The following is a 20,164-nucleotide window of genomic DNA, read 5'->3' as shown; positions in this document are numbered from 1 at the left end:
GAGAGAGAGAGAGAGAGAGAGAGAGAGAGAGAGAGAGAGAGAGATGGAGAGATAAAAAGCTCAACAAATGATTTAGGAGGAAAGGATTTAACCACCCATGTTTCTCCACCCCACTCCACCCTTTCGCATGGCCCTCCCTCCGTGATAAAATGTGACTGACTAGATATCAACAAACTAAAATACTGGACACAGGCTTTCAGATGTGTTCAAGCACTGAGAGGCTCTCACATTAACCTGCATCATATGTCCACATGTCAACACCAGTCAGAGCGTCACCTGCAACAAAATGTGACTGCTTTGCACAAAAAGCATCTGGTGTGGCCGTGCTATTTTGGGTTGTGCTTCAGAAGGCTGCACTGTATGCGGCCATGTTGTGGATGACGCACACAAGATGAGAGAGTTGTGAACCCACTCGCAAGGACCTAATGCAGAAAACTGCATTGGTGTATTGTTAAATGTAATAAAGAAGGTCCATGTTATCAGGGTGTGTGACATACTTTAGACAGAAGGAGACTAACAGGTGACAGTGCGGACTGGGTTGTTGTAGAGCAGTGATTCCCAACCAGGGGTAACCAGGTGCTGCACTTCTGTAGTTGCCAGGAATTACATGAAAAGCTGTGAAAAACTAATGCCTCAACTAATTCAACTACAAAATAGAAATTGTGATATGTGGATTCCAAGTCAAATCAACCTGAGTCGGTTGTAACACATTAACAAATGTTGTAATTAAGAGTGTGTGAAAAGTATCAAGCTAGTTAGCAAGCAGACACACTTAAATAGTAAGTAAGTAAGCAAGTAAGTAAGTAAGTAAACTTTATTTATATAGCACCTTTCACAGACAAGAAGAATCACCAAGTGCTTTACAGTAAAAACAAATAAAACAGCAACACATAAAATACTAAGCCATATTGCTAGTTAAAAGCTTGTTTAAAAAGATGTGTCTTCAGGTGTTTTTTAAAAGTTTCCACTGAATCCAAAGCTCTCAAGGCTAAAGGGAGAGAGTTCCAGAGCCTTGGAGCCACCACAGAAAAAGGTACGATCACCTCTGGTTTTAAAACGTGTTCTGGGGACAGTTAAAAGGGTTTGGCCTGAAGACTTCAGAGTTACCAGAAGTGTGGGCATGCAATAGATCCTGGATGTAAGCGGGAGCTTGACCATGCAAGGCTCTAAAGGAACTGATTAAAATTTTAAAATGCACTCTAAAACCTATTGGTAGGCAATGAAGAGCCTTAAGCACAGGAGTAATGTGCGATCTCCTGCTGGTCTTAGACAGAAGTCTTGCTGCTGCATTCTGTACAACTTGCAATTTGTCCAAGGATGATTTGTTTAAACATGTGTACAGTATATTGCAATAATCCAAACATGAAGAACGTACTTTTAGTTAGCTAAAAGTAATGGATCCATAGTAAAAAAAAAAAAAAAAAGTATTGCAACAATATCTATTTTTATGTAATCAACAGTGTTACAACATCCAGTTTATTGACGGGTGGTTTGGAACTACTGTTGTAGGGTATTCATAATACAGTCCATCATGACATCCAACTCACCATTTATTTGTTATTTCACCAGTGAACACTATTAAAAATTTCACCCATGAAGAATTATCATATGTGGGTTTTTCTTAGGATGAATTCTCTTACACAGTGCACACACAAAGTGACACATTTTATATGTCCAGTTATTTTTGGATAAACAGAAGAAGAACTGGGTATTTATTTTAAACAGTGGGAACCTTTATTACTACTATAACTATTAAAAGGTAGACATATGTTTGCTTTATAAAAATGAACTTCAAGTGAGTAAGTATGATACCAACTTGTCACAGGTTACCTTGAAGGAGGCTTTTCAAAGTCCACATCCAGACATTGCTCATAGGAGCTGATGAAAATCTCCAGCCATAACTTCAAGTAGTCTGGATCCCTCTGAGAAATGAAACAGCCGAAAGAAAGAAGGGAGTGAAGAGCATAAAAGGATGGAAGATGGGGGACCAGAGAGACAAGCAAGAGAGCAGGGTAAAGAAAGAAAACAATATAGTTAGTGGCCTTTGCTGACAAAAGCTGTCATTGTTAAAATACATAAATGGCTGGCAGCTGACAGGCTTTGTCTGCAATTTGATTGACTCTTGTGTGTGCGCGCAAGCGTGTTGTGTGCGTGTGGGACTACACAATAAAAACAAAATAAAAATAACAATAGAAGCCACATACTTTTTGTCTCTGCAGTTCAGAATGATGAGCTTAATTAGGCCTTTTTTACTTTGGCAGTATTTGAAGCTGCTACAAACGCATGACACACATGTGATATCAGGAATGTCTCAGGTGTGTGAGTATCTTATCTTTTTAGGGTGTAGAAACCCAAACATCCACCTGTTGGAGTGGAAAACAGGCTTGGCTGCATTCTGAGGGGGAGTTTCTAGCAGCCGGCTGATCGACATTTCCTAAATTCCTGGAACAATGCCCAGAGAAGGATGGAATGGCAACATGGGCCACAGAGGAAGGCTGGCCTGGCCTGGCTTGGCTTGCTAGGTCAAAGTACAGTTCCTGGTGTAAAATACCCTCAACGCACAGGGACAAACACAGGACACTAAACACGGGGACCACGGGAAAAAAATGCTTAAACAGCAGTGACCATAAAGAGGACTCAGAAGGGTGTCATTACCAGTTACTTAGTTCTACTGGGAACATCAGCTCTTAAATATCTCAATAAAGAATACAAGAGATTGCCAGTCTTGATATGTATTGTTCTGAAGGAAGCTTGGATTTTCTATTTATCTCTGTATGTACGTAACTTACAATTATTGACACCAACTTCATTTGGGCTATGGTTATCATTTAATCTTCATCTTTCTAGTCAAACCATCAATGGATCTGACCAGGGGACACTGAGAACTAATGGCTGAAAGAAACACATACTGTAATTATGGTACTATTATGTAATCTCTCCTAAAACAGTACATCATTCATGGGTATGTGCTATAAAAACTCAAGCAGCGGGGAAACAGTTATAGCATACACCACAGTAGGACTGGAACTATCACTCCGTTATCGCTCCGTTATCGCTCCGCTGTCTATTTTGCAAGGGCACCGTCGCAGCATCAGGGGCTTAGCACCAGCCAGGACGGTTTTGATTGGTTTAAAGAAATACAAACAAGCCAGACCATTTACCCCCGCCCTCAATCCCAGAATAGATAAGCGGTGCAACTGGACCATGCTTCAGCACTGACACAGCGCTGTGGAGATAAGTCTGACATTGAGACTAGACTGCGACTAAAAATAATTTTCGTTCATGATCATTTATCTGTCAATAATTTTAATAATTTTTGTCTACAAAAAATTTTGAAATTATAACTGAACTGTAAAATGCATATCCCGTGGCCAGGTTGGCTCACTTGGTAGAGCAGGCGCACATTTACATAGAGGTTTATGCCTTGATGCAAACGTCCAAAAACCAAAGATATTTAATTTAGAATGATATAAAATGTCAAATATCAAAAATATTTGGCATTTTTGCTTCTAAAATGATTTATTTATTTTTTTGATCAACTGATTGATCAACAACTAACTGTTTCAGCTTTACGCCACACAGACATGCAGGGTGCAGGGCAGTTGGATGGCTCCATGGTGCTTGGATAGAGTCATTAATTCCTCATTCAGGAGTAATCACTTGCTGACAACCCCCCACCATATCTTGTCATAAAGACTTTGAGCCATCTGGAGGGTGCGAGGGCGCAATCTAGGTCAAGGAGAGCTGAAGAGGTGATGGGGGCAGATTACCATAACACCAGTCAGTATATTGTTCATTTGGTATAGTTTGACTAACCGCAGGTTCGGATGCCATTCATTTAGATGCTTCATGTTCATGACAGAATACCTCTAAATTAAAAGAGGTATTCTGTCATGAACATGAAGTGTTGGACAGTTCTAAACTAACCTGTTGATAGAACTAGAGGAAAAGTCAGGGTTGGTTGAAACTATTAGGATTTACCGTGTGGGGACTATGAACATCTGAAGTAAATTTCATAGCAATCCATCCAGTACGGAGGACCAAAGTGTGAGACCAACTGACATTGCAATCTCTTGAAACACCGCTAGCCTGGCTAAAAGGAAACACTATTTTAAACATTCAAGCCATTAGGGATTAGGCCTACATGCCATCATGCATCTCTCCTCCCTCTCCCCATCTTCTGTCACAGTTGTTGAGGTCTGTGGCCTACGAGCAGTGTACTTCAAATTTACCATGGGGAAAAGATAACCACCTTGTAAAATATATATATATATATATATATATATATATATATATATATATATATATATATCCAAAGGAGACAAAGAAACAGATGGGGAATGAGAACAGAATGCATGAATGCTCTAATGTTCCCCATGTTATTGGATGGGTCGGATGTGAGTTTTTCTCAGCACTGTTTTTTCTTTCCTGCACCGAAGCTATCCCCACTTGAAGAATGCAAACAGCACACACCTGAAAACATGACATAATGCCACTTTCAGACAAACAGGAGGATTGATGAATAAATTCAGGTCCACAGACAATTCGCAAACCAATTCATACCTTTTCCAATGAAGAATTTGTATGTTAGAGGTTGAAAGTGAAGAAAAAAACACAAATGGAAAAACAGGGTTTCTTAGGATCAGAGTGCCATCGGCTAAGAGTTGGAGAGTGACTGAAAGGCTTCTGTCCGCGTGTCAGAGTGGGAAATCAGTCCGAACGAAGAGGAAAGAAGTTCTCTGCAATTCCTATGAAGTCATCAGAACAATCCTGGGATGCTTTGTGTGTGTGTGTGTGTGTGTGTGTGTGTGTGTGGTGTGTGTGTGTGTGTGTGTGTGTGTGTGTGTGTGTGGAGAGAGAGAGAAGAGAGAGAGAGACACGTGAATGATTCAGCCACGTGTGAATAATATGTTCTGTTGGGAGAACAGGCATGTCGCCTGTGTGTGTCTTTCTCCTTATGGCATGAATACTAAAAATTTATTTTGCAATAAATACAGCATTGTCTTTATGTCCATGGTAGACGATGATTTATGCAAGCAGCTTACTCTCAACTGACAAAGCTTTCTAGTAGCAGTGACTGAAGATGTGTTGGTGTTGTGTGTGTGTGTGTGTGTGTGTGTGTGTGTGTGTGTGTGTGTGTGTGTGTAATAATGTCCTCTTTTAGGCAGCAGCTTGGGAGCACAGATACCCATTGAGGGTTTGGACTGTGGCAGGCGAGGACACACCCTGCTCTTCATGGCTCTGTTAATTCATGGGCTTCATCATTTGCCTGACACGCACGCACGCACGCACGCACGCACGCACGCACGCACGCACGCACGCACGCTGATCTAGACGTACCTAAGTAGGAATCCCAACTCACCAACAGTCACCTTGTCCCAACTCTAACAACCATTTTGTGTTCCAATATATATGAAAACAATTCCCATGAGAAGATCACATGCCTCTCCATGCCTATATCCATTATCAAATTAGTCTAGGCCCTTTGCCAAGCTACTACATCACATTCCTCTGTAAAGCTAACAAGGTCACCAGCAACACAGATCAATGCACTTCATTCAGTTCCCCATTGACATGGGAATGAAACAAGAGATGTGTGTTGACCTGCAACAGCAGATTGGGCTCTGCAATGTGAGATCATATCCTTCCAACTAATAACATCTTCCCCAGCATTGGGTACTTCTAGCATCTGATAATTGCAGATAATAATGGTGTCAAATTTGAGGACACTGTCCCTCTAAATAGATGGAAATAAAGTGATACGACCATTTAACCCATTAAATTGCTTCATGTTAACAATTTGACCAGATGTGTATTCCAGTAAATCCGTCAAAAGAGGTAAGAATAATCCACAACAATAGCCATGTACTGGATGTAAATGCAGCAATTGGAATATCTAATAAAAATCTGTCTTGCAAATGTTTTATTGGTAAAGGGACGCACGCACTGTTTGTCAGTAATTAGATTACTTGATTGATTTAACTATTATCAGTATGCCCTCATGCAGAGCAGCAACACAGTCTCATCAAGTGATCCTCCCCTCCAGACAGGCGCGGTCGGCCAGCTAGACGGGTGGCTGTTTGCCTAGTTTGGGGAGGCTGTGAGTGACCTGGTTGGGCGGAAGTGGCATGAAGTCACTGAAACCACAGTGTTTAAAAAGGTCCCCTCCCCGTAGGTTTTAAAGACGGCTGCGGTCATTCTGTTCTGCACCCCAACATCATTGCCTCAGTCAGGGACAACTCCTTTAGGCCATGACGTCACTGCTGAGGGAGGATTTCAAGGGGCTGGTGGGAAGGGTTAAAACCACTTGAGGCATGTCTGATGCACTACAGTATGTCAGTGACATCAGTGTTATTCCAGAGCTATTCATAGCACAGAGGGAAATGCAGGAGGGTAACACAGAATTGAAATAAGCGGCAGTGAAAAAGAAAGCTAGCCTGAGGGAACAAACTTTGCATACCAGCACATTAACCAAAGCCTTAGTGTGCGGGTTTGTGTGACATTGTGTGTGTGCGTGCGTGTGACAACAGAGATTAGACCGTAATAAGCAAACATGAAGGAAAGCCAGAAAAAAGACCAGAGTAATCTACTTGTGCAGATATGTGAAACTGCGACACTTTCTCTCTTCCCTCTCTCTCCCCCCAATCTTTTCATTATTATGATTCCCATAAGTGCAGGGGCTTATGCAAATTATTGTCGTTTCTCCAATTCCAGTCAAAAAGCGACTAACACGGCAGGGTAGGGTGTGGGGACATAAGACAGGATGACGGTTCTGGAAATGGTAACCAGAAAACCCTGGTTTGTGGACACTTAAAAAGGCAGAGAGAATTTCTGCTCTAGAATTAAGATACCAATTTCAGTCTTAAAGCCACAGAAGGGTGAAATGATGCCCCTGGTTGTTGAGGCATGTTCCCTGTGGTTGGGAATTAAAAAGGGATTTTCTGCAGCAGACAAAGGCTTTAAGAGCGTAACTGGCACTCCGAAGCCTGCTAAACCCTCCACTTTCTCTGACAAGCCCTTCTGGATAATATACTGGTGAAATAGGAGCGCCAGTGCAGCGTAGTGCTGTTGCCTCTGTATGCCATGGCCACCAGTACTTCTGTGTGCTTGGGGACAACACTCTGGCACAAACCAATGACATGCAGCTAAGAGGATCGCTGGTTACATAACGGCCTTCACTGTCATCTGTGACCTCTCAGCCCTGTACAACTCTGTGAAGCATGCTGGGGTCAGTCTTTTTAACTACTGCAGATTTTCATCAAAACTGCAAACCTTTTGAATGCTTCAGAAATCTACTACTACACAGAATCCCCACTTGTGCTGTTTATCACAACCAAATGTGTGCAGAAACCCGCAGGGGTTTCCATTGTTTCTAGGTGCTATGGTCAAACTATGTAAAACCAGGGTGTATCAACATAATTTCAACAATGTATTAGAAATTTAAATGGTAATATGCAATGGGATCTTTAAATGCCCACTTCGAATTTTTTGGCCAATATAGATTTATTCTTCAATTGTATTAAGTTACTGATGTAAACAAACCTTTATCAGCTTCAGCAAGCTAATGAATTTGGAGCGTAAGCATGCATTTGAAGGCTCTGAGAGCTAACAAGCAGACATCCGCGGCCGGAAAACAAAAACACCAACACACTCCTCAACACTGACTCTGAGCTGCTTACCCAACAATTTCTGACCTCATCATCAATATGTAAACAGCTGCCAGTGCTGGCACGAAACATAGTCTGCAATTATTAGTACAATGTCAGGCGTTAAAATTAAAGCATGATACGTCGGTTTAAAAAAAAAGAATTTCAGCACTGGATACTGGCTGACAATCAGGTGAATAACATACAGAGATAAGAAATGACAGCTGATGTCTATAGTTGACAGAGCAGGATGAGCTGGTTCTCCTAGCGCATACCTTTGGCTGCTTGTGTTTTACTGTCAATTCGCTTCTAAACGACTGCTCCGCCTAGAACTGTGCAAGTGTTAACCTCTGACACTAAAGGCAGTGATGGCTCCACGGTTTTGTCAATCATTAAACAGACAGATGGCATGAGGGACATATGATGAGCACAAGAAAACAACAAACACCTTTCAAGCTATACTTACGGAATTATTTAATATAGTTTAACTAGCTTGTACTTTTTGTCTGTTTTACATGGTTAATTAGCCTTCAAAGTGGCAGTATCCAATAAGTACCTGCCATCAATGTCATGTGTATACAATTGCAATATTATTATGAAACACATTTAAGCATATGTTATATGACAATTGAGGTAAGGACTGAGGTTGGTTGAGAAACAATTAACCCTTTAGTTGGACCACAAGGGGTCATGGGCCATACCAACATTCCTCAACTGAAATAGGCCATGTGAGTGACCACACACACACACACACACACACACACACACACACACACACACACACACACACACACACACACACACACACACACACACACACACCCACCACCACCACACACACACACACACACACCACACACACACACAAACACACACACACACACACACACACACACACCACACACACAAACACACACACACACACACCCACACACCCAACAACCAAACACAACACACACACACACACACACACACACACACACACACACACACACACCTGACATTTCAGCTGCTCGGGGAAAGAGACAGGCCGCTATACATATATTATTAAGTGCTTCTCTCTCAGCGTCTCTTTTGCCTCCCGCAGAGAGAAATATTGGCCCGGTGGACCCTTGGCTCAAAGCCAGAATGAAATGATCCTTCCTCGCAGTGTAATGCTTCGTCAATGCAAATACACACTCTTGCTAGAACAAATGCAATGTGTATGCTGGCATTTTCACAAGTGTCTGTGACAAGTGTGTGCGGGCAGCAGTGTGTCTGAGTACTTCTCCCGAACCACTGGCACTAGATTTTCTATTTCCCTATGCATTCATGCTTACATATTTCACTTTATAGGTTGAGGATTACTCAAGGTCCTAAACATGCAGAAAACCTCTTTGCCTGTACTATGTGTCTTTTTGTGAGGGATTACAGTGGACAGTAAGGTGTGTGACTGCAGCCAGGCTCACGTGAGGAGCTGCTCAGGCAGGCCGTTGTGATCAGAAGACAGGACATTCCCGTTTTATCGCCAAGTGAATCAAATCTAGCCAACAGCCTACTCAAGGGGTGCCGTTGCTACTACAGGGTCAAATATTCATCTCCACCATAAAACAAAGCAGTATTCTACATGCACTGCTCACTGCAGAAGTACCCACCACATTATGAGAACTTCCTGTCATAAACTGATATTAAAGCCTGACACAGCTTCTCTACTGGTGTTGTATATATATATGTTTAATCTTCGTCTGTTTGATATGTTTTTAGAGTTGGGGAATGGTATTGACAATTATTTATTCATCACCAATATGGTGAGGGTTTGTGCCAAAGTATTTGCAACACTATCCAGCCATAAAGTTACAATGGTTCTCTGTGAAATAATTATTCATTTATAAGCCTAATGTGTCCTCTGCCAAAACATCCTTCAGGACCAGCAGGCAATTTAGGCACGGGTTTAACTGGAGCGTTTTAGAGTCCTATAATGTTTTATACGCTGTTTCCAAAGCTTTTGCATCCTGAAACGTTTAATGCATGGTATAAAAACATCACCACGAAATAATTGCAATCAGTGACTTTGGTTTAAAAATGTCTGATTTTGTTTTGAGTTCTCATACTGATGATTTCCATACAGATTATACATACTGCTGACCATAGTCTGCCACAGCAGATATGCTCTGTCGCAAAAACAGGCAGGAACACTAGACTTTCAAAATATGAATGCCAAGAAAGAAAAACCTCTTAGCCAGTGAGGAAATGTCATCACACTGTCTATTACTTCACCCAATGACATTTCACTGGCTGTTTCCCAGGAGACAAAACAGCCATAGTGGTAGTTTGTGTGCACAGAAATACACCTGACCTTACCTTAGTGCAGTAGAGCATCCAGACCTCGTACAGTCTCTCCTTGGATGCCATGGTGCCGGTGAGTTGCACCCTCAGGCTGTAGTGTCACCCGAGGTCACTTCCCTGGCTGCTTCATGATTTTCACTCATGAGCTAAACCTCTGCTGCTGGCCTTAATGCTCAACATTGTGACTGTCCAACTCTGGCAAGGTGTAACACGCCTCAAATATGTCGAAATGGGTGCTAGATGACGTGTTGTGGCAGAAACTTTCCAAGAATTACTCCATGGCAGAGGACAGATGTGCAGTCCCGGAGAGGACTTGACCCAGGTGGGCCTGTACTTCCATTTGTTCTGCTCTTCTCAGAGAAGCAGAGAGTATTCCCAGCAGCGTTTCTCTTCTATCAATGATAAAAACAGACAGTTACTTATCATGGAGGCGAATGTTTTGTCACGGTCTAAAGTATTCACTGCTAGCAACAACAAAATACATCCAGAAACGTTACTCCCGGTGCACTTTGAGCTGCCCTGCTGGCTCCAAGCACAGACAGACTGAGGCGATGGTGGAAACTGCAAAACACACACCATTAATAATGTCTGCTCTATTGTGTGCTCTACAAATTATCTACAAGATGACTCGCTCGTCCTGTGACAGCACAACGCCCTCGGCTATCCTCGGCAAACATTACTCAGTCATTAAGTCGACCTTACCTGACCAAGTTAGCTAAATGCTAGCTGTCAAAAAAGCCTATTTCTGGTTTTTTTTACAGCCTTCCTTTCTCCTCCTCCTCATGTGACAGAAACGCCTCGTCCCCACAAGCCTGCCCGGCTACATACGTCTCATTTAAAAGAGACAGATATGAATACCCGATTAAAATATATTAAAACCGTCGAGAAACTGAGGGCCACTCACCTGTGTAACAAAAAGACCACTGTCACTGACGCCTTCTCCAGAGTTGCTGTAAATGTGTCAAGTTTCCGACAAACGTATCGCGCATACCCCTACAGCACCTTCCTGTCGACGCACGTTTTGATCCATTTCAAAATAAGAGCGCTCACCATAAAAGCACATGATTGGAAAATAATTGCACAAATACAACAATGACAGAAATTTCGTTCATTTGTCATCTACAAATTTTCGCTAAACAAAAATGTGTTTGATTACAAAGTCTGGTAGCCTTACTTTCAATTCTGTCAAAGACAAGGAAATTATTCAATACAGCATGTGAAATGGGAGATTGTACTATTAGTCACACAGGGGTGAAGTCCCATAAAGTTGGCACATTTACAGAAGAATAATAAATATGCCGCATTCTTGCTACAAGCCAAATGTTAATCGTTTAGTTAAAATGGCAAGATGCCCTGGTCTTAAAGTTGATAATGGTAGGCCAATATAAAGTTGTTGGCAAAGATTGCACCAGAAAATACTTTTTTTTGGTTTGGTTTCATCAACAATAGTGTATGAAATGGTTAACCAGTACTTTTAATTTGGTAGGGGAACCGGATACACATTACACTGTAGCAACTGGTACAAACGTCATACCAAACTAGTCAGGATTAAACTCTAGTTTCAATACAGCATACGTGTTTTTATCATAGCGTACTTAAGTTGTTGTGAGGAAACAATAGTGGCTTGTAATATTGTTTTTATCATTAGGTGCGTTTGCGACAGTTTATACACCTTACGTTGTGGATGTGGAGCTACGTGGTTGCTAAGGGCTGGGCTTGGTTGTTTGCAGAGCTCCATCGGTTTGTTTTGAATCTATGGCTTTGGTGTTGTGGTGCCATCCAGTGGAGCAGTAGAGAGCTGCTATGTCTCTCAGGGTTATGTTGATGTGTTTCTGTAACGGAATGTTTTATTTCACAGGAAAAAAAGAGGTTTTCAGATATATATCTATACATTTTTTGTATAAAAAATAAGTCATTAAAAATAAATAAAGTTATGTGGCTTTGACAAATGATGATGGAGCTTGAACCAGCCTGGACTAGACGTGGATTGTGGTCTAAAAGCAAACCCTTCATGACATGCAATATGATTCAGGATCTCTGCTCAAATAGATATTTGAATCAGTTCTGTGCATGTGGCACACATTTGATTATTTAGTGATAATTTACATATTTTTTCTGTTTTTTTTTATATAGGTTTTATGTTTTACAATATTCCTTTTATTAGGGTTATTTATTTTATTTTTTATTGCTTTCTCTTTTTAACCAAACATTGTTTTTAATTATGTTGTGCAAAGCTCCTTGGGGTTAATCTTTTCATTAAAGGTGCTAAAAAAGTTATTATTATTATTAATTGTTTCATCACTTAAGTGAAAGACATGCTTGTGCATACATAAGGCTCTTTAAAAACATGGACAGATGCTGTATCCCAGTGTCTTTCTTTTCTAATATATCATCAGGCTATTCAACCACAATCTGAATACCAGGTTCTTTGATTATGCCAACAACTTGAGGAAACTGGACAACGTGATACAGGTAACTAGAGGCTTTTACTAGTAGACTGCTTGTAGTTTAATGGACACTACTGCAATGACAAAATCTATCTAAAGAGAGACAAAATATATAAACAGCTGGCAAAATTCTTAAAAGCGCCTCTGTGACACAAGCACACACACACACACACACACACACACACACACACACACACACACACACACACACACAAGGTGAAAACAGTACCAGTGTTGCTGGCGCAGCTGGTAATCATACAAGGCTAACAGGAAGTTTAGAAATCAAATTTTGTATATTCATAATTATATATATACACACATATATATATACATATACATATATATATACATATATATATATACATATATATACATATATACATATATATACATATATACATATATATATACATATATACATATATACATATACATATAAAAGGCTCATACAGCTACCATGTTTGATATGTACCGTAGATCACAGTTCTCATATACAGTACACTTAATCACAGTTACAGATGGATATTCAGAATGCAGGGTTCATTAAAACAAAGGCATTATTGGAGAAGTGGTCACTCAGCACAGTAGAAATATTCTTTAGACGAATCACTGACAACAAAGGCAGGGAATCTACTGTTTCTACTGATGGTTTCTAAGTCCTACGTTGGACACTAGATATACTATATTGCTCATTTGCTCTTTTTACATAGCTATCTCAGTATTCACTTTTCAGTCTGAATACAGTACACCGTAAAGAACAATCCACCTGAGCATAGTCACTTACGCTTCAGGGGTTAATTTGTCAGTACCTATTAAGATTTTACTTTTACAAGTATTTTCTTATTTATTTCAATTACAGACAATGTCAGTAAAAACACCATATACTGTTTAGCACAACTAGTTGTTTTTAACAAAATATTTCTTGGTGGACTTTCTCTTTCACTCATAGTTGCCTTTTATCTCAGAGGAAGTGCGTGATTATTAGTCAACTGATTAGTGTTGTCATGGGAGTTGTTGAAAGTTCCTTAGTGTCATCATAGATCCTTTAGAAATGATCAGAGCAGCGTCTTTGATCCAGCACTTTCACAGTCTTGTCACCAACCCGTCACCCAAACTTAATGTATTCATCAGACAAACATATAAAATACCTCCAAAACTACTCAAAAAAGGCTCAGAGAGTTGGGTTAATAATACAAAATAAAAGCACAGTAGAAGTTGGCCTCATTGCTTTGCTTCGATTGTCTTGTCATTGGCTTGCTAGTCAGTATTTGGAGATTTAGGGACAGAGAATTAGGGTTAGGAGAAGTCCCACACAGCCTCAGTGGTGTCGGTGGAGGTTGACGCCAGAGTGTGGCAGGATAAGGCGGGGGGGCAGGATACTGAAGGGTCATCGGGGCTGGTGAGGGGCACTGCTGGATACATGAGGCTGAGGAAGGTGTCTCTGGTGTGTCTCTTCACCTGTCACAGAAAGACACAACTCGGCTTAAACACTGGCACAAGATACTGTATTGTAATTTTTTCAAAGCCAAGTGGAAGTTAACATAACAAGAATTACGTGAATTTAGACAAAAGCAGCCGCACTGAGAGAGGTAGGCAGTAGGCAACCTGACTAATAAACCCACCTGCTTGAAGAAGGCGTGGGTCAGCAGTGTAGATGCTGACGGTCTGTGGAAGACAAAAACAGCACAAACACTTATTTGCTTTAGGTTATGCTGCATATGAATGCAATTCTATCAGATCAATCGTCAAAAAAAAGACGACTGGTCCTTTAATGTAATGACCTGCGCTCAGGCTGTTGCTGCAGACACAGCTGGACCAGGTTGTGCAGAGTGGCTGAGTGGTTTTTGGGTGCAGGGCTCTGAGGTCGGTCGGTAGGAGGAGCGGTTGCGCTGTGTGTCATGCTGCCGGTGGCCACGCTCTCCCCGATGCCGGAGTCTACCCCGGACCGGGACACCTTCAGCCCCCCCAGCTCTCCCAGCGGGAATGGAGCCACATCCAGCAGGCAGCAGTGGGAGCCGCGTAGCTTCTGAAGCAGCATCTGAACGAGAAGATTCAACACTGATGCAAACTGTGGACAACAAAGCTAAATGTGCACATGCACATTCTTCTTAAGCGGTTTGGATGCTAGTGTTATCATTACCTGAGTGGGGGGCATGTCCTGGAAAGGCACCCTGCCGCTGACCAGCTCACAGGCAACAATACCTAAACTGTAGATGTCTGACTTTACTCCGTAACCGTGCAGGTCCTACTGAGGGCAACATCATGGGGAAAGGATTGAGGGAATATACATTAGAATAAGGCTGAAATTAGAATAATGCTTTCTGAAATATGCACTGCTGGAATTAATGTTATCACTAAATCTAGTGAGTCCTGACCTGTCGCAGTAGTTCAGGGCTGAGCCAGGGCAACAGGGCAGGGCTGTGGTGGGGCATGTCAAAAACTGCCCTCATCCTCTTCCCCTCACGCATCATACTGTAAATACTGTGGAGCCCTGAGAGGTAGACACGCCCCTCTCCTGACAGCAGGATATGACTGGCCTTCACACCCCTGACACGAGAGGAATATGTGGAAAGAAATGAGATAGATACAAGTTTTTTGAATACTGTGTTTCCTTGTATAGTGGGAAAGGCATCCCTTAGCACAGGTAAATGTGTAGTGGAGTTGAATGCAGCCTTGGCCTGACCCCTCCCATGGCCAACCCCCTAATCAGGGCTAGGTTACATAAGGCACCTGTGCTCTTATAACCTGTCTCTGCTTTCTGATCTTTCCCTGCTGTGGCTAGTGTTTGTAGCCCCTCAGGTATGTGAAGGGCACATTTCATGTGCTGTAAGGACATTCTTGTTGCCCCTCTTGCCCTGAAAAGGTGGTTTTATTCCTTTGGATTTGTAATAGATATAGTAAGGTGGAGCCTGGTTAATAGTATTCTCCCCTCCTTTCCAGGTTCATCCTGACTACCTATTCAAGGAAATTCAATTAAAGAAAATTCAATTCAAGGAAATTGTAATAAGAATTGTATCCACACCCCCAACATTTTACGTTTCACTTTTTTTTCTTTCTTTCTTTCAGAAGTTCAATCCTCTGCCTGTTTTGATTTTAAATAAAACTATTTGGAATACTTGGAAACATGCCTCTGCCTCCTCAGTAATTATTAATCAATAATCAATGTTCACCTAGGGTGCAATTAAGCTCTTTCATTCAAATTTCCCCCTTACTGGTGATCCTTGCCACAGTTGTAATACAGATGTTTCTTCTACAGATGTTTCTAACGAATCCCACTGACCGGTGAACATAGCCCATCTGGTGCAGGTATTCCAATGCTTTCAGCACGCCGTACAGCAGGTACGCTATCAGGGACTCACTCATTCCATCTGGGAAGTATGTTCTTAGTAAGGTGTCTGCAGAGCCTGGAGCCAAGAGAAGGAAAGGACACATAAGCATGTGAAAATTGGCAGTGATACATCTGAACTGTGAGAACAGTGGCACAAATTATGAGTGCGGTTTTGTAAAGAAATGCATGTGTGTCAAAACAAAAAAAAGAGCTATTGGCTCTTAGTGTATACATTTGATGAATTTAAAGGGCAAAAGTTAAGGTGTGGCTGACCATAGGCCATGAGCGGTGTGAGGACCCATAGCTGGCAGCAGGAGCTGAACACCAGGCGAGAGGTCAGCAGGTTGGGGTGACGGAACAGCCTGGACAGCAGAACCTCGTTCTGAGGTTTGAGAAACAATCAGATATAAACCAACCTGGATGGAGAACAGCTGTTGGTTGAATGTAAGTTTACAGAAGCATGCCTTGAAAACTGTGAAACCCCAAAATAAGCTTTGAAGATAAGAACCCCATGCACAAAGCAAAAATATCCTTTAATAAATGCCTGTTTCTGGACGGCAGCTCACCATGAGCTGCAGCAGCTCCTCCTCGGTGCACTCGTCCAGGTTGGTTTGTTTGACAGCCACCAGCTGACCAGTGGGGATGTGGCGTGCCATGTTCACCTGGCTGAGGTTATTGAAGCCCCTCCCTGTCATACACAGAATGGAAGAAGTGAAATCTTCCTGCATTTACAGTTGTTTGAAAGATCTAGTGGGAAATAAAGTGAAAATAAAGCTGACTCAAGTATATGTTTTGGTGTTCTTCTCACCCAGCTCAGACAGTAGCTGGTAGTGGACTGGCTCAGCTGACAGCCCTGTGATGTCATCGCCACCTGCTGGCCCTTGCAGAGTGTATTCAGAACTGTCACAGCTCTACGGGACGCACATATATTATGCATTTAAGAAAAACTGATTCAGTCCATCTTGTATTAACTCAAACACGTACACGTATGCTGTCATTTTAAATGTGCTTTAAGTTATATATGACGTTCATCAACCTCTCATTCCATATTGACAGAACTTAGGGTCCACATTCACAGGCTCTGGTACAGGTCCCTCCCCCTTAATGGAAAAACAAGCTAATCTGGAGAAAAACTGAAAACTACTAACATACAAATGGAAAGACTCTTAAGTAACAGATATTAACTATGCAAAGTCATTTTCAGATGTAGTCTAATAAGTGTGTACTATGATCCTACAAAAAAATTAACTTAACTGCCTCTTTAGTAATTCTTACATGATAACCAATTTTGTGGTGGTGGTGGTGAGGTTATGTGTGAGGGGACAATGCTGCCAGGGAGTGGCACTGTGACACAGGGGATGGAGGGAGGGGGGAGATGCTTGCAGTTTTATGCTACGTTTACACGTGACCGCCTATTTTCATAAACGGACATTTCAACATTTACATTCAAAAATAACATTGTGCACAGCTGTCTGTTTTCAGAAAAGTGTTCATTTACATGTACCCATGTGTACATGTTGTCAATGTGGCCAAGAGCATGCCAAACCTGTAGGTGGCAAATCACTTCCTCTCTCTTCTCTTCCTCACTTTCTCGGCTGCATAAACCTCTGTTTGTCTCAGAGTACATGCAAACGTGCAAAAAAAGATTTCCAAAGTTTCTGGCCGCAGATTTTAGAAAGAATCGTTTCAGAGGCGAATTTTCCGTTTGCTTGTCAACGAAGGGCACAAACGAAGGGAAATGTCTGTTTTTCAAAATAACCATGTACGTGTAGACGGGGTATTAGTGATGCAGACACATTTTTGGGACTCAATAGTGTCTGGTTCTCTTTCAGCACAGCATCAGACAGTTGCATGTGTTTCTGATGTAGCTTTGTTTAAAACACATCAACTGATCGTGTTTATCTATACTGTCCCAGCATTTTGTCTGTATTATCAGGGGGAAAGTGAGCTTACACACTAGCAGTAGGCCTACATTTTAAGTAGTTAGTAATATTTAATACATATTAAGTAATGCATTACAATTTAAACTTCCTGGTGAAATCAATCGAAACAATAATGGGGATTATAGCTGTGCTTTAAAGGGGCACTCCACCCATTTTTCTAATGATGATCAGTTAACTTGCCAGCCTGCTGTGTGGTTTGGGAGCTTTATTAAGTCTAAGAAAATAACCCCTATTGATGTCATAGTGATGTCATCAGGGTTACCTTGACTTGGGCTTGACACTTCATTTCAAAAAGCCTGTGTTATAAACTGGGAGTATAAAACACATGGACGTTTACAGACAAAACGGGTCGAATAAATTACAAACTATTGAGCTGCGATGGTAATTGTAGTATCCACTGTTTTTGGAGCGTGACCCATATTAGGGACTTAAAAATCAGGATATCTCGGCCTCTGTCCCACCAGTTTTGACTGCTAAAATGTTCTTGTGAGTCCCCCAACAAAATTGATGGAGTACCCCTTTAAGTGTTGCCAACAGCTTTAACAGATTTAGCAATGTTATTCCAATAGTTACTGTATTTAACAACTTTAAGGCAAGGGTTAAGCAGATCCAGATAGATACTAAATGAATTGTGATGATATGATTAAGAACATCAGTGTGATGCATGTCTCCATGCCGACAGCGTCTTGGCTACTGACCAGGAGCTGGTGGCTGATGTCCTCATAGCGCTCCTCTATGTCCAAGGGCTGGACCTGAGTGTGGGAGATGCAGGAACAGTCCTGGTAAAGCAGGGGGGGGAGGGACAGGTGAGACATGCCCAACAGCACATGGAGGAGTGGAGAGGAAACATGGAACTTGGGAGTGGAGGGTCAGAGAGGAGGTAGAGAAGAAAGCATCTGGAATACAGGCTGTGAGGGGATTTACAGGGCATTTTGTCTGAAGTGCAGAGTGGAGAGAGAGTTGAGTAACAGACATGAAAGAGGCAGCTGAGTGACTGTATCCCAACAGAGCAAAGTAAGAGCTGCATACATAATTAGATGTGCCCATTAGATGTTAGTAGAGCACAGAAAGCCAATATTAATATCTGGTATTTTCCAATCTATGCTATTATTATACTGTATATGTTAAAGTATTATATATCATATATAAATGCAGATGCAGTGGGGTTTTCTGATGACCTGATCTGCTATCTAACAAAAATAATGGTGCATAGACCATCTGGAAGCTACTAATTTTTAACACACTTGACTGATTGAATTTGCCTTATACACCAGAGGCTTCAGCAACTGATTCGTGACTGTACATCTAATAGGTCACATCTCGGCAGGCACGGAGGCACAAAGTAAAATCCATGCAGCGTGATAGTTCTTACCAAGAAAGACATGGAGTCCTTTTGGCGACGGTAAGATCGCAGGCTTTGGCATTCATCCGCTCACAGGCCGAAGGAGACCGACTGCGATGGAGGGACACAGGAGGAGGAAGCGCAGCAGTAACAGGAGACACACGTTGAATCCCCCACTAGACTAGAGAGTAACCAGCCTCCAGCATCCAGCATGCCTCAGCCATTCATCCATCCGCTTGCAGCCAATTACCTGGCGGCATCAGGTGATCTAGAGATCTGAGGAAATTGTATGAAATTCACCAGCAGATATCCCTGTCAAAACAATGTTGACTTGATAAGGAAAATGATAAATGAACCCTAAACAAGAGCTACATATCGGTCGTGATCACGACCAGACGTGTTTATATATTTATTTCGTTGTCTTTGTTTGTGATGTACTAAAGAGGACTGCAAGGCTTCATTCGAGGCAATCTAAAATGAATAATTTCGTAATACCATTATATAAACTCCAATTCCACTTCAAGGTTAAGATTAACTGCAGCCATTTTAGTTGAATCTGAACACGACTATTATTCAAACCGACGGTTATCTTGACTACTAGCTAGCGAACAGATAGGCTATTTACTAGGGTGACATATGTTAATGCACGTTAACATTAACATTAACATTAACATTAACATTAACATTAACATTAACGTGAAGAACCCCGTGAAGAAAATACGGGACAGGCAAACAGAAACACTAGCTCTCCTATTTGGGTAGTTATAATGTAGCTATGGATAAAGTGCAGGGTTCAAGCTTTGAGCTAACGTTAGCTCAGTCATATAATAGTTATATTTATTGTATGTATTTCCAGTGCCGTGTAAAGAAGCTGCTTACCTTCTCCCCTCGACAGCTCGCTTCGACGTAAACAAGTTAAAAATACAAAGAGCCTGCTGTCCAACACGACGTTTTGTTCGTAAAGTTTATATTATTTTACTTTGTCTCCACGTGCAATGGTTTGTGCAAACATTCCCGAGTTTTTCTGTCAATATTGAACCGCATAACGTGTGTCATTAAAGAGAAAATGTAATCTTTTGACAGGACTTTTAATTTGACACAGATAGTTGGCGCGTGGTAACCGCGTCATCGCT

At 41.6% G+C, this 20,164-nt stretch overlaps 2 protein-coding genes across 7 annotated transcripts in view; both read right to left on the bottom strand.

Moving 5' to 3' along the window:
• nbeal1 (neurobeachin-like 1) overlaps nucleotides 1-10,983 on the bottom strand; it is a 43,072-nt gene extending 32,089 nt beyond the window's left edge. For 2 of the 3 annotated variants that reach the window (XM_032506079.1, XM_032506081.1), the window contains exons 1-3: nucleotides 10,876-10,983; nucleotides 9,987-10,363; nucleotides 1,831-1,922 (exon numbers count right to left, since the gene is read on the bottom strand). In XM_032506079.1, coding sequence (XP_032361970.1) covers nucleotides 1,831-1,922; nucleotides 9,987-10,037 — 143 coding nt within the window. In that variant the 5' untranslated portion in view covers nucleotides 10,038-10,363; nucleotides 10,876-10,983. The remainder of the gene's footprint in view (nucleotides 1-1,830; nucleotides 1,923-9,986; nucleotides 10,364-10,875) is intronic. The other variant, XM_032506080.1, reaches the window with a different exon arrangement.
• Nucleotides 10,984-12,822: 1,839 nt separating this feature from the next.
• On the bottom strand, nucleotides 12,823-20,161 carry stradb (STE20 related adaptor beta). Of its 4 annotated transcripts, none has more exons than XM_032506166.1 (12): nucleotides 19,911-20,161; nucleotides 19,062-19,343; nucleotides 18,388-18,468; nucleotides 16,555-16,657; nucleotides 16,313-16,434; nucleotides 16,020-16,128; nucleotides 15,699-15,822; nucleotides 14,794-14,965; nucleotides 14,559-14,663; nucleotides 14,200-14,456; nucleotides 14,041-14,083; nucleotides 12,823-13,876 (listed from the first exon to the last, which is right to left on the bottom strand). In XM_032506166.1, exons 2-12 carry the CDS (start codon nucleotides 19,071-19,073, stop codon nucleotides 13,715-13,717), a joined length of 1,290 nt encoding a protein of 429 aa, XP_032362057.1. In that variant the 5' UTR covers nucleotides 19,074-19,343; nucleotides 19,911-20,161; the 3' UTR covers nucleotides 12,823-13,714. The 4 variants fall into 4 exon arrangements, with proteins under 4 accessions (XP_032362057.1, XP_032362056.1, XP_032362058.1 ...); XM_032506165.1 differs by having other exon boundaries at nucleotides 19,062-19,307; XM_032506167.1 differs by lacking the exon at nucleotides 18,388-18,468 and having other exon boundaries at nucleotides 19,062-19,307.
• Nucleotides 20,162-20,164: the final 3 nt, after the last annotated feature.

This window comes from Etheostoma spectabile, chromosome 24 (genome assembly GCF_008692095.1).
Source record: "Etheostoma spectabile isolate EspeVRDwgs_2016 chromosome 24, UIUC_Espe_1.0, whole genome shotgun sequence".
In the NCBI taxonomy this organism is placed as follows: Eukaryota; Metazoa; Chordata; class Actinopteri; order Perciformes; family Percidae; genus Etheostoma; species Etheostoma spectabile.
This window is presented reverse-complemented; position numbering and strand designations above follow the sequence as displayed.